Source organism: Ranitomeya variabilis, chromosome 2, assembly GCF_051348905.1.
Source record: "Ranitomeya variabilis isolate aRanVar5 chromosome 2, aRanVar5.hap1, whole genome shotgun sequence".
Lineage (NCBI taxonomy): Eukaryota > Metazoa > Chordata > Amphibia > Anura > Dendrobatidae > Ranitomeya > Ranitomeya variabilis.
The window spans coordinates 1040874232-1040888799 of NC_135233.1; the positions used below are offsets into that span (position 1 = coordinate 1040874232).

General features: G+C 50.0%; 1 protein-coding gene across 1 annotated transcript in view; it reads right to left on the reverse strand.

The window, feature by feature from the left end:
• Positions 1–14568, reverse strand: part of NOL10 (nucleolar protein 10) — a 65223-nt gene that overhangs the window by 21149 nt on the left and 29506 nt on the right. Inside the window, exons 14-19 of the mRNA XM_077291429.1 lie at positions 11290–11416; positions 10071–10150; positions 9854–9952; positions 8821–8907; positions 8276–8443; positions 7555–7802 (exon numbers count right to left, since the gene is read on the reverse strand). Coding sequence (XP_077147544.1) covers positions 7555–7802; positions 8276–8443; positions 8821–8907; positions 9854–9952; positions 10071–10150; positions 11290–11416 — 809 coding nt within the window. The remainder of the gene's footprint in view (positions 1–7554; positions 7803–8275; positions 8444–8820; positions 8908–9853; positions 9953–10070; positions 10151–11289; positions 11417–14568) is intronic.

Below are 14568 nucleotides of genomic sequence, written 5' to 3' on the forward strand. Positions count from 1 at the left end.
CTAGGGCATCTGCCCAGGAAACCATTGTCTTGGCCGCCCAAGCCGCGGCAAAGGAAGGAGAAAAGGAAGATCCTGAGGCTTCGAACACTGAGCGAGCTAGGGAATCTAGCTGGCGCTCTGTGGGATTTTTAATTGAGGCGCCATTAGGAACGGACAAGAGGGTTTTGGACGCTAGGCGCGAAACCGGAGGATCTACCAAAGGGGATTCCGTCCAGTCTTTAACCAGATCTGCGGGAAAAGGATATTTCGATTCCAGGGTCTTTTTGCCTGTGAAACGCTTATCCGGGCGCTCCCTGTGTCGCTTGACAATATCCAGAAAATCTGGGTGAGAAGCGAACGTCTTATGGGAACGCTTGTTTCTAGTAAAGGAAACAGAATGTTCCGGAGCAGGATTAGGGTTATCGTCCACTTTAAGGGCGTGATTGACAGCCTCAATGAGGGAGTCAACTGTAGATCTAAACTCAGGAGCGTCCGGGTCTAAGGATACATCAGACTCATATTCAGAGTCGTGAACGCTACGAACCTCTAACGAGGGTGAGCGAGAGGCGGAGCCGCCAGAAGCTGAGTGGCGTGGTGAGCGCTCAGGAGAGGTAGAGCGGATCCGTTTTCTGGATAACCGTGCCTCTTTCTGGAGAGAGCGGCCCCTGCTGGCCGACGATTCCCCTGCTACGGAGGGATCTCTTAGTCCGAGAAAAAGATTGTCCCGCTCCCCAGGAGGGTGCTGAATGGATTTGATAGCATTGGCTAAAAAATCCACAGACAGACAGAGAGGCAACCCACGCGGGGAGACTAGATACACCTGAGTCGGTGGCGGTGGAGGGCTCCTGGGCACTTGGGGCATCGCAGGTTGAGGAAATCTGAGGCCGAGGAAGTGGAGCCTGGCAGGTGGTACACGCAGAAAAAAAGGTAGTGTGCACCTTTGAGGTTTTAGACCTTGTCTGGGACATGGTGTACCCTAGTGTAACAGATTGCAGGGTCTAAAATAAGGAAGTGAGGGCGGCGCTGCTGGGGAGGACCTGACGTGGTCTCCTTACCCGAGGTCCTGTGTCCCACCGAGGAGAGAGGAAGAGTGGTGGAGTCGGAGACAGTCGGTGTTCGCAGCGCTGCACGTGGAGAAGCTGCGGCCGGAAGATCTGGAGCTGCAGTGTGCAGGAGAAGATCCAAGATGGCCACCGAGAGTAAAAGTAGGAAGTCTCGCAGAGAGCAAGAAGCGCCAGGACCGGGGGGCGGCGCCGCCGATGATGCGAAAAAAGGGGCGGAGCCTATTGGAAGAGCGGCCGAGCTAGGCCGAAGCCGGGGACTAAATTTGCGGCTTCGGCCTGTCGCGATGCCGCTGCGCACCGGAGGCTATGGGACCCGGGGAAGAACGTACCACTGCTAAAAGGGAGCCCTCCGACCGCCACGGGCGACCCCCCCCCTTTTGCCCTCCCGAGGCACTTACCCCAATAAGGAGAGCTGCCCACAGATCCAGGTGAGCTGTGCCCGGGGTTAGAAGGACGGTGCAGGGATTGGGGAGCCTCTGGCCACCATCCCCTGAAAAGGGGAGTGGAGAGGGAACCGTCCGCCACCATCCATCAGCCGCATGATCAGTGGTGATGCAGTGGGGGCTGCACGGACGCCACAAGATGAGGTGCCTCTGAACAACCGAGGGTAAAACCTGGTGGGCAGGGCATATGTCCGGCAATAGAGCCTGGCTGCAGAAGAGGGTACTGGAGGTGATACTTCAGTGCTCGTCTGTAAAGTGGGGGGGGAGATCGGACCCTTGAAGGGGCCCGTCACCCCAAGAATCAGCTCAGGCAGTGGCATCCCACGTCGCAGGAGAGGATACGGAGAGGTGAAACTCCTGTGCTCGCCTGTTGTTGGTTCGGGGGAGAACGGAACATGAAAGAATCCGTCGCCCCCTTCGTCCGGAAATAGAAAGGTATTAAGAAAAAAATTCCAGTGTGCCTCCTACGGACACTAAGCTTGAACTGGGTCTCTGGAAGCCAGCATGAGGGTGTATACTGCAGGGGAGGAGCTAACCTTTTTTCGTCTCAGCTTAGTGTCAGCCTCCTAGTGACAGCAGCATAACACCCATGGTCCTGTGTCCCCCAATGTGGCGATGGAGAAAGGCAAAACTCTCAATCTAGTAGAGGAAAAATTGTGCAAGTAGGAAGAAAAAAAAAACTAGACAAAAGAAGTGTTACATCTAAAGATGCGCCAAATCTAACGAACATCTTGTCTTCAAAAAATAATAAAAAAAGAGTGATCGGGTAACTGATAGGAGTCAGTGGGCCCATCGTCCTTCTGCTGATGAAGGTCTCAGTGGGAATTTAAGAGACCTTTCCACTGTGTTGCAGCCATATTTTCTCATCCCTGATATGGCTGCAATTCTCAAGGCCCTAACTTTCCGCTCCGTATGTGGCCACGGCGTTGTTAGTTTGGATCGCGAGAACTGCCGTCGGCTGGATGTAATGAAGACGAGAGAACAAAGCTGCGGAGCAGTCACAGCGACCTGTACCGTCTATCTCTCTACACCCACATCACGGGTCAGTGACGGCATCTAGTGCTGACATCCATGATGCCAAGCCCATCACGTGATCGGAAGGTGGAACACATTGTTACCCAGCGACTCATACACAGTGTGTCATGGGATTGTGCGAAAGTGCGATAACGATGTAATCCCCACTGATAAGATATCCGCAACAGGAAACGTTCAGCTCCGTACTGTCAGGAAAACAGAAGACATCTCATCTGAGGTTTCCTCAGGAGATTGTCCCTCATTCCTCCTCCTGTGTGCGTGGAGCAGGTCTCTAGAACCCAACAGTCACAGTTTTCAAAACACCCCTCACTATTCTGTATCTGGCTGTGATACAACTGGAGGCAGCAGGAGCCTCCCCCCACTGTCCTGTATCTGGCTGTGATACAACTGGAGGCCGCAGGAGCCTCCCCCCACTGTCCTGTATCTGGCTGTGATACAACTGGAGGCAGCAGGAGCCTCCCCCCACTGTCCTGTATCTGGCTGTGATACAACTGGAGGCAGCAGGAGCCTCCCCCCACTGTCCTGTATCTGGCTGTGATACAACTGGAGGCCGCAGGAGCCTCCCCCCACTGTCCTGTATCTGGCTGTGATACAACTGGAGGCAGCAGGAGCCTCCCCCCACTGTCCTGTATCTGGCTGTGATACAACTGGAGGCAGCAGGAGCCTCCCCCCACTGTCCTGTATCTGGCTGTGATACAACTGGAGGCAGCAGGAGCCTCCCCCCCACTGTCCTGTATCTGGCTGTGATACAACTGGAGGCAGCAGGAGCCTCCCCCCACTGTCCTGTATCTGGCTGTGATACAACTGGAGGCAGCAGGAGCCTCCCCCCACTGTCCTGTATCTGGCTGTGATACAACTGGAGGCAGCAGGAGCCTCCCCCCACTGTCCTGTATCTGGCTGTGATACAACTGGAGGCAGTAGGAGCCTCCCCCAACTGTCCTGTATCTGGCTGTGATACAACTGGAGGCAGTAGGAGCCTCCCCCCACTGTCCTGTATCTGGCTGTGATACAACTGGAGGCAGTAGGAGCCTCCCCCCACTGTCCTGTATCTGGCTGTGATACAACTGGAGGCAGTAGGAGCCTCCCCCCACTGTCCTGTATCTGGCTGTGATACAACTAGAGGCCGCAGGAGCCTCCCCCCACTGTCCTGTATCTGGCTGTGATACAACTGGAGGCAGCAGGAGCCTCCCCACACTGTCCTGTATCTGGCTGTGATACAACTGGAGGCAGCAGGAGCCTCCCCCAACTGTCCTGTATCTGGCTGTGATACAACTGGAGGCAGCAGGAGCCTCCCCCCACTGTCCTGTATCTGGCTGTGATACAACTGGAGGCAGCAGGAGCCTCCCCCCACTGTCCTGTATCTGGCTGTGATACAACTGGAGGCCGCAGGAGCCTCCCCCCACTGTCCTGTATCTGGCTGTGATACAACTGGAGGCAGCAGGAGCCTCCCCACACTGTCCTGTATCTGGCTGTGATACAACTGGAGGCAGCAGGAGCCTCCCCCCACTGTCCTGTATCTGGCTGTGATACAACTGGAGGCAGCAGGAGCCTCCCCCCACTGTCCTGTATCTGGCTGTGATACAACTGGAGGCAGCAGGAGCCTCCACCCACTGTCCTGTATTTGGCTGTGATACAACTAGAGGCAGCAGGAGCCTCCCCCTCACGACCTGTATCTGGCTGTGATACAACTGGAGGCAGCAGGAGCCCCCCTCTATTGTCCTACCCCTCACTATCCTGTATCTGGCTGTGATACACCTGGAGGCAGCAGGAGCCTCCCCCCACTGTCCTGTATCTGGCTGTGATACAACTGGAGGCAGCAGGAGCCTCCCCCCACTGTCCTGTATCTGGCTGTGATACAACTGGAGGCAGCAGGAGCCTCCCCCCACTGTCCTGTATCTGGCTGTGATACAACTAGAGGCAGCAGGAGCCTCCCCCTCACGACCTGTATCTGGCTGTGATACAACTGGAGGCAGCAGGAGCCTCCCCACACTGTCCTGTATCTGGCTGTGATACAACTGGAGGCAGCAGGAGCCTCCCCCCACTGTCCTGTATCTGGCTGTGATACAACTGGAGGCAGTAGGAGCCTCCCCCCACTGTCCTGTATCTGGCTGTGATACAACTGGAGGCAGCAGGAGCCTCTCCCCACTGTCCTGTATCTGGCTGTGACAACTAGAGGCAGCAGGAGCCTCCCCACACTGTCCAGTATCTGGCTGTGATACAACTGGAGGCAGCAGGAGCCTCCCCCCACTGTCCTGTATCTGGCTGTGATACAACTAGAGGCAGCAGGAGCCTCCCCCTCACAACCTGTATCTGGCTGTGATACAACTGGAGGCAGCAGGAGCCTCCCCCCACTTTCCTGTACCTGGCTGTGATACAACTAGAGGCAGCAGGAGCCCCCCTCTATTGTCCTACACCGCACTATCCTGTATCTGGCTGTGATACACCTGGAGGCAGCAGGAGCCTCCCCCCACTGTCCTGTATCTGGCTGTGATACAACTGGAGGCAGCAAGAGCCCCTCTCTATTGTCCTATCCCTCACTATCCTGTATCTGGCTGTGATACAACTGGAGGCAGCAGGAGCCTCCCCCCACTGTCCTGTATCTGGCTGTGATACACCTGGAGGGAGCAGGAGCCTCCCCCCACTGTCCTGTATCTGGCTGTGATACAACTAGAGGCAGCAGGAGCCTCCCCCTCACGACCTGTATCTGGCTGTGATACAACTGGAGGCAGCAGGAGCCTCCCCCCACTGTCCTGTACCTGGCTGTGATACAACTAGAGGCAGCAGGAGCCCCCCTCTATTGTCCTACCCCTCACTATCCTGTATCTGGCTGTGATACAACTAGAGGCAGCAGGAGCCTCCCCCTCACGACCTGTATCTGGCTGTGATACAACTAGAGGCAGCAGGAGTCTCCCCCCACTGTCCTGTATCTGGCTGTGATACACCTGGAGGCAGCAGGAGCCTCCCCACACTGTCCTGTATCTGGCTGTGATACAACTTGAGGCAGCAGGAGCCTCCCCCCACTGTCCTGTATCTGGCTGTGATACAACTGGAGGCAGCAGGAGCCTCCCCCCACTGTCCTGTATCTAGCTGTGATATAACTGGAGGCAGCAGGAGCCTCCCCCCACTGTCCTGTATCTAGCTGTGATACAACTAGAGGCAGCAGGAGCCTCCCCCTCACGACCTGTATCTGGCTGTAATACAACTAGAGGCAGCAGGAGCCTCTCCCCACTGTCCTATATGCAGCTAGACAAAGATGGTTAATGGCATCGCTCCATATCACCTATTTTTTGCCCGCAGGGTTAGATAATCTGTAAAATAAACTGAGTTCTACTTACCCTTCCTGGGTCGAGTGCCATTACTCCACTGCTGCTCCAGTATCTGTTGATCAACTGCAGTGGTGACAAGCACAAGTTACTGAGCTCCATGATTGGCTGCAGCGCCGTTGACGTGACGTTACCACTGCTGCAGATCCTGGGGCAATGGCAGAGAAACAGTGTTGGACCTGGGAAGGGCATATAGTTTGCTATTTTATACATGTCATCCTTGGATTTCCATGTGAAGTAATTCAGGAACATCTTTTTTTGGGGCCTCTGCATTGTGCCATTTCTCATGGCAGTACTGATCCCCTTGAGAAATCTCAGGGTAGGTAGGAGCGCTCCCTATTAACAAGGGAAATGGTGATGCCCAGTCGTCAATATCTGTATACATTTCCTGGAGGAATAAAGAAGTATCCAGACAAAACAGGTCTAAGAAAAGATGTTTCGGCATAGCCATTTTATGGGAAAAGATAACCTAATTTTTTTTGTCAAATGGTAATTACTTCTGATCATATTTAAAAGGGGGACACCAAGTGAATACAGTATCCCCCCATCAATATCACTTGGGGTCAGTGGTACTTGTCTCATAGAGAATGAATGGCGTGGAGGGGCACATGGTTGTCCTGCACTCCTCTTCAGAGGCCCACATTTCGGGATTGTAAGGGGTGCCAGTGATCAAAAACTTATCTCTAATCCTGTCAATAGGTGACAACTAGTGATAAGCGAACGTCCTTGGATGAGGTGTTATCTAAGCATGCTCGGGTGCTAATTGAGTGTCTCTGGGAGTGCTCAAAAAAAAAAAAAAAAAAAAAGGGTTCCGAGCTCCCGCCGCTGCATGTCTCATGGCTGTTGACTGCAGAAGGGTTTTTGTTTTTTTTCTTCAGTATGTAGATATTTATTATGCAAACTAGTGGGCAGGTCAGTGAGGGATCAGTGACCTATCAGCAGTCTGCATTATGAATACCTAGTAAGGGCCCCACATGAAGACTCCCACACGCCGCCCCGGAGCACGGGCATATCATTAAGTGAAAACTGAAAATAAAGATTACACAACAACCACAAGACGGATTTCATCACCAGGTATCATTGTAATCAGTAGAACGGCGCCGACCTGACACTGTGTGTAGGTTAGGCTACTTTCACACTTGCGTTTTTCAGCTTCTGTCACAATCCGTCGTTTTTTGAGAATGCAGGATCCTGCATTTTCCCATAGACTTGTATTAGCGACGGATTATGACGGATGGCCATCCGTCGTGCACTGGATGCATCGTGTTTTAGCGGACCGTCGGCATGAAAAAAACGTTCAATGCAACGTTTTTTCGCACGTCGGATCCGCCATTTCCTACCGCGCATGCGCGGCCGGAACTCCGCCCCCTCCTCCACGGGACTTAGAATGGGCAGCGAAGGCGTTGAAAAACTGCATCCGCTGCCCATGTTGTGCCGAATTTGCACAACGTCCGTCGGTACGTCGCGCCGACGCTTTGCGACGGCTGCGTACCGACGCAAGTGTGAAAGTAGCCTTACTGTGCACAGTCCTGCTGACAGGTTCCCTTTAAATGAACCTTTCATATGACCGACGTTAACAGGACAACTTTACGGCATCTCTGCCCAATCTTTTCCAGGAGGAACATGATAAGTGCTCCTCCACATATTATCCCCATATATGAGGCTGGAGCCTGAGGTCGTAACAGTCCGCCACGTGTCTCATCCACCTACCTAATCATCTTCTGCTTTTTGGCAGCATCCTGGAAGCTTCTGAACTCCTCCCCGGCTTTTATCTCATAGAACTGAGGCTTGGGGGCTGCCTGGCGCTCCTCAATCTCCCTTTCCTGCCTCTTGGATTTTTCCTCTTGGCGTAAGAGTTTGCGCTGTTTCCTGACCTCTTCGACCCATCCCTTTTCATCATCGGAAGACTCTGAGCTCTCTGCATCACTTGGTTTTCCTTCTGCCTCTTCCTCTTCCTCCTGGGGCCAAAATTAGAAGCAAGTGACAATCAGACAAGTGGCTTTCGGGCGTTAATGGTTATATATAACCCTCAGCTGTGTCCTCCAGGACAGATGCAAATGACACATTACCCGGGAGACAAAAGGAGGCGACACCTGTGTTTTTACCGAGAGACATCCAAGGAGTGATCAAGATCTTTTTACCCACCCCATTCTTTCAATGGAGACTAAAAATATATTTTGGGCAAAAAGGAAACAAACAATCTGTATTTCCACAAGAGAAAATGTTTTTTTTTTTGTTTTTTTGTTTTAAGTAATAATTATCACGTTATTTAAACTTGGTCAAGATCATTGGATCTTCACTCAGTCAATACACTTGTCTTACGTTGCACATTAGGACAGGTCCTTTAAAAAAAAAAAAAAAAAAATTAAAACTCTCAGATGGCCGCACATCTGGGATTATAATAAATCTACAACGGTCGCCATTACTGCACCTTCTCCTGCCGCACTTCCATCTCCTTTAACTTCTTCTTTCTCTTCTCGCTGATTTTCGACACCAGCGGGTTCAGCAGCCTGAACTCCTCGCTCCGTTCATCCACCTGGTAATCGGGATTCTCAAACATGACTTTAAACCGGTCATCAGAGAGAATATTGGGCATTTTCTGTACAGGAAAAGAAAAAAAAAAAGAAAGAAGTCAAGCATGTTTTAAAAAGACAAAGCCTTACAAAAACAAATAAAAATAAAAAAAACATTTGTAGCCTCTAGGCTAGCCACAGATAGGTGATCCGGACAGGACACTGCCAAGTCCTTTCTTAAAGGCTTCACCCCATAAGCTGGAGAAGCTCTATCCCACCATTTCTCCTGCGCTGCTGATGTGTCCCAGAAGATAGTGGTGGATCACCATCAGTGCTGACCCTCGTGTCGAAATAAAATACTGTTCAGGTCAAAATGCTGGCAGCATAAGTAGCTCATTATACCGTACAAGTGAGATTATACTGTACAGCTTCATTCTTCGGCCATGGCTGACACGCATCTCACCTTTTGCTTTTTCTTCTGCAAGACAATCTCCCCATCCTCCTCTTCTAGAAGTTTGAGTGCAAGCTCCTTATTCACTTTGGGCAATTTCTACAATGGAGATGAAAGGTTCATGTTAAATAATCTACATCTGAAGACATATATAGAACGGCAAGGAAAAGAAATGGCCCATGGTATGATATAGACCCACACAGAGGAGGAGCAGCTCCAAGAACCAGACACAAATACCAGAAACGTGCACCACCCAACCATAAGGAGAAACACTTAGCGCTGCACTACTAGGTGGCATCGGAAAGGCCATTATTTCTACAAATGATATTCACCATCAACATTATGAACAATGAAGAATCACCTCAAAACTGAACAAATTAAAGTGTCACCTACTTATCACACCCTTGCTGGGATAGCAAGGGCTCGGTAACAGGGAGCATTGCCACAAAAGTCAGCACTCCATTCATTTGGCTATGGGACTGCCGGAGATAATTTCACTGTCCAAGATCCATGTCAGTAATATTTGGCCGCTGGACGGGAACAGGAAAACTGCCTCTTACCTGTCGGCATCCACAGCTCTACTGTTATTGGCTAGCCTGGCGAGACATCATCGATGCGGCGTGATCCACATGCGACATTGCGCCATGCCGGCTAGTCAAAGCCGCGGATGTCGTTAGGTAAGAGCAGTTCTTAGGGCTCTCGTCCAGTGGTCATAGACCAAAAGCGCGGCTGATGGTCTGGGTCCTGTGATTTCATTCTCACCAACTGAATGAGGAGATTGACGGCACGAGCCACAGAACCCACGCAGTGCAGTAGTGATGACGTAGTGGAGAGGCAGCGCTGGAGCTAGGGAATCTAAGTTTGCTGTGATATTTTAATTTCGGTGGATCTATTACATACATTTCCGGACAGTGTCATTTGTTCTGCGAACAGATTTAGGGAATTGCTGTGTAACGCGCTCTCAAAACGTGGAACGTAAAATTGGGAAGCAGTTTGCCGCAAAATGTCTCCTGGTTACTTTACTGTCTTAGTCCGCACATCTCACCTTAAGCTGGACCCGCTGAGCCCGAGTCTCCTCGATCTTTTGCCTGATCTTCTCCCTCTTGTATTCTTCGTAAGCAAACGGATTCACCATTGCTTTCACCTGATGTTAAGAGACAACCGGTTATAATGCAGAATTTTTTTTTTTTTTCTTTTTTAACTTTTCCAAAAAAAGCTATAGAAGCTTCATTTGTAAAGAGAAAAAAAATTAATTCAATGACCTTATGGTACAGCCGTATGTCGATAAAATAGCCGTGCATGTAAGCGCGGAGCATGGGCGATCCGATGAGATGGGATAGTCCTGAAAGAGGAAACAGGCAAAAAGTTAGGATTATGCCAACTCATTAACCCTTTCACTGGCCATGGTGTATGCAATAAGTCACTGCTTACTGCCGCTAGGCTATAAGGCTCCGATCTTAATATTCTAGGTGTGAAACATGTGGTGGAGCATTTAAAGTTCGGAGCAGCATGAAACGTTCATGAACAAAAAGATCATCTGCTGAAATTCAACAGGCCGTATTCTTCTCTGCCCTGACATCATATGTCCAGGAAATCCAACCCTTCATACACATTAGATGGTCGGCCAATCCCACCAAAATTGGCCCACTGTGAATTAGGGCCATAAGAGAGAATTGGGGAAGGGAAGCCACGAGAGACTGGCATCTCGCCTCCCGTATGGTCTCCACTGGCTTATGGAAGGGAAGACAGGAGCTTTCCTTCAAGTAATCACCCACTTTACCAAAAAGACTTGCAGCCACAAATGTGATTGCATACTTCAGGTATCATTTCTAAAAGCACACGGCAACTAACATCTTCTAAAATGTCACTTAGACGTCACTTAGTAATTTGGTAGAAAGTGGAGTGTCAAAACAATTTTGCAGTTCCGGATCTGTAAAGGGTTGTCATCCAGAGATACAGAAAGAAGGATGCATCTAAGTATAAAATAGGTTGTTTTATCATAGAAGACCCAAGCTGGGTAATCACCTTTAAGGCAGTAAGGTTGAGATGATTTTCCAGAAATGTAACCCATCCATTTGTCCCATTGGAGCATATGGAAATGATAGAGGGCATGTCAGTACTGCCCCCTCTAATCCATAGATAAGAGCCGCAGCAGGTCTCGTTAAACGTTTGGGTCATCAATGCAATTCCTCTGAGCCGCCATCATGTAGTACTACATCTGCCCTATAACCGTCGCTTTAAAGATCATTTTTATTGGGGATCTCGTGAGCTGACCGCGATCAATCGGCTCTTCTTACAATGGCCGTCTGAGGAGGACGTAGAGAAAGCAGTATATTTTTATGGGGATAAAATATTTATGATCTCTGTGTCATGGCAAGGAAAGAAATTATACTGATATGAGAAAAGCAGATGTTGGGGGGGGCACGTTATTCTTGGAAACAATAGTATGAGCGAACCAGCTGTATATATAACACTACTCACCGAGGTCATCCAGATCTTTTTTGGTGACAAACTTGTAGTCGTCATAGACTGTGCTTTCTGGGTTCTCTTCCAACTCCTCCGTCAGGTTGTCCAAGAACGAGCACCATCTGGGAGCCGGGCCCAGAGCCTGAAATCACAGACACGGGCTCAGTACAAACATGCTTCTCAATCCAGACACTGCGGACAAACTAACATCGACGTCCCGTCGTCAGCATTGCTTCCCACTGACACAGAAGTCCATGCCGATTCTGATCTATCACACATACAAAAGGACCTAAAGACATTTCTTAACATCTAAACTCAGAAAGATATAAAAAGGGTCTGACCAGTTAAAACAAGTCATCACTTATCCACAAAATAAATGACAACTTGATTGGGGATCCAACTGCCGGGATCCATACTGCTTGATTGGTGGAAATCCAACCACCGGGACCCACACTTCTTAATTTTTGGGGGTCAAACTGCTGGGACCACACTAAATCGGTAGAAAGGAGAATGTTTATTACCGGTACAAACTGGAGCGGCAGGTCAGACGCCCGGCCGCTGCTTAACCAACTCTCTATAGGGCTGTCAGAAAAAGCAGAGTGCAGCGCTCCACAGCCCCGTGTGGTTGAGCATGTGCACCGCTGTTCCATTCGAACGAGAATCAAAGCATTCGACTGAACTGATTGGTGCGGGTCCCAGAAGTCAGACCCCTACTCATGAACAACTTATACCTTATCCAATGGATAGATGATGATTTGTTTTCACGAGACACCCCTCTAAGGTTGGCCAAAACCTTCAACTATTTCAGCCATCAATATTGTCCCAACAGATATAATATGGAAATGCAAATCATCTGTGGATGGGGATTATGTGACAATGCAAATATGAGGTATACAAATATATTGAAAGATGAGTCAAAGATACAATAATCATAAAATAACAATCACCAACTACAATAGTTATTTCCACAGTGAAAATTTTTCGGTTTACAAAACTGAGGATTTTTGATTGTGGGCAGTCATGTTGAATTTGGCACACTGATTCAGTGTGGTTGGTGCTGAGTCACTACTCCTATGGATGGGTACTGTCCAAATCTAGATCCCTGAACTTAAGCCGGCCATACACATTAGATGACTGTCAGCCGAAGGATGAAGTCATCAGCCATCTCTGCCCACTCTGCCATACACAGGGGCGCTCATTCGGCCGAGCTCTTCTGTGCTATGAGCTATCCACCAGCAGATACGTCGGCCGGTGGCTTATTTCAGGCAGAATAATGCGATCAGCAGTCACTGGGAAGAGGCCATCTCCCCAACCATCAGTCATCCAGCTCCCCCATACACATTAGAGCCATTGATATCGGCAGGTTCGGTCGGCATTAGTTTGGGTATGGGGGGCTTCAGTAGCAGGTGATAAGGCTGTGTCTATCCGGTGTTATACACAATAAAGCAAAGTGCAGTGCTCACCCCGGAAGGCCTACACGGATGTGAACCAGGTGATGGTTCTGCATACAGCTGACATCAGGATAAGCACACACTCCTCAGGAGTCATGCGGTGCTGGTGTGCAGATCTCTTGACGGCACATCACAAGGATTAGCACCCGCAGGTCAGATTATAACACTGACTAGGTGGCATCCCAATGGTGGTATCGTTCAATCCCTGCATTATCTAGACAATCCAGACTACAGTTAACCTATTGACTACTGGTGAAATCTCTTGCACGCACCTACTTTATAGGGGTTTTCTGGTTTTGAAAAACCCGTTTTTCGGCTAGTGTTTGCTTAAAACTGCTTTACTCACTCGCTCTTCTTTTGATTAGACGGCCTAGTTTGTCATCACTTGTGTGACGTCGAGCCAGGCCGACAAATCAAAAGCAGAGCTGCTGATCCTGTCAGATGAGGTTGATCTCAGGACTCCCTCGGCGGCCACCGATCACTGACCTATGCACCGACTGGCACCAACTCTTATTTATCAGTCGTGTCTTAAGGCCCCGTCTCACATAGCGAGATCGCTAGCGAGATCGCTGCTGAGTCACAAGTTTTGTGACGCAACAGCGACCTCAGTAGCGATCTCGCTATGTGTGACACGTACCAGCGATCAGGCCCCTGCTGTGAGATCGCTGGTCGTGTCGGAATGGCCTGGACCTTTTTTTGGTCGTTGAGGTCCCGCTGACATCGCTGAATCGGTGTGTGTGACACCGATCCAGCGATGTCTTCACTGGTAACCAGGGTAAACATCGGGTTACTAAGCGCAGGGCCGCGCTTAGTAACCTGATGTTTACCCTGGTTACCAAAAAAAACAAACAGTACATACTCACCATCTGATGTCCGTCAGGTCCCTTGCCGTCTGCTTCCCACACTGACTGAGCGCCGCAAAGTGAAAGTACAGCACAGCGGTGACGTCACCGCTGCGCTCTGCTCTCACTGTACGGCGGCACTCAGTCAGAGCAGGAAGCAGACGGCAAGGGACCTGACGGACATCAGATGGTGAGTATGTACTGTTTGTTTTTTTTGGTAACCAGGGTAAACATCGGGTTACTAAGCGCGGCCCTGCGCTTAGTAACCCGATGTTTACCCTGGTTACCCGGGTGCTGCAGGGGGACTTCGGCATCGTTGAAGACAGTTTCAACGATGCCGAAGTCGTTCCCCTGATCGTTGGTCGCTGGAGAGAGCTGTCTGTGTGACAGCTCCCCAGCGACCACTCAGCGACTTACCAACGATCATGGCCAGGTCATATCGCTGGTCGTGATCGTTGGTAAATCGCTATGTGAGACGGGGCCTTTAGTGTGTTCATCAATGCAGACAATAAACCCCTAGCTGTTCTACTTTTGAATTAGATTGAGAAATAGTAATCTATAAACCCTCTCCTGTCTGAGGCCCCGATGTGTCTTTTACGATTAGTTGCAATGTATGAGGTACATCAGCCATACCGGCCATGAGACCAAAATCATTGACCAGGGTAGGTTCACGGAGAAGAGTTTTCATGCAATGATGTTGGTGATCGCCAGTAACCCACCGATAGTGGCAGATCATAGAAATAAACTAAAGACTGTCACAAAAGGACTTATTTAAGGGTATGTGCACATGAAGGTGAATCTGTAATGGCAATACCACACCAAATCGTGCAGTGTGCAAATAAAAAGAAAAACAAAAATACTAAAAATCACTCCCCGATGCTTCTGACACTGCCTGGATTCCTTCCCTGCCGGTCTCTATATAACCCATCCTCTCCCCAATACATTTTCTCCCCGCAACCCCGGCAGGGGGAACAGTGGATGAGTCGTCGGAGTCATGGAAA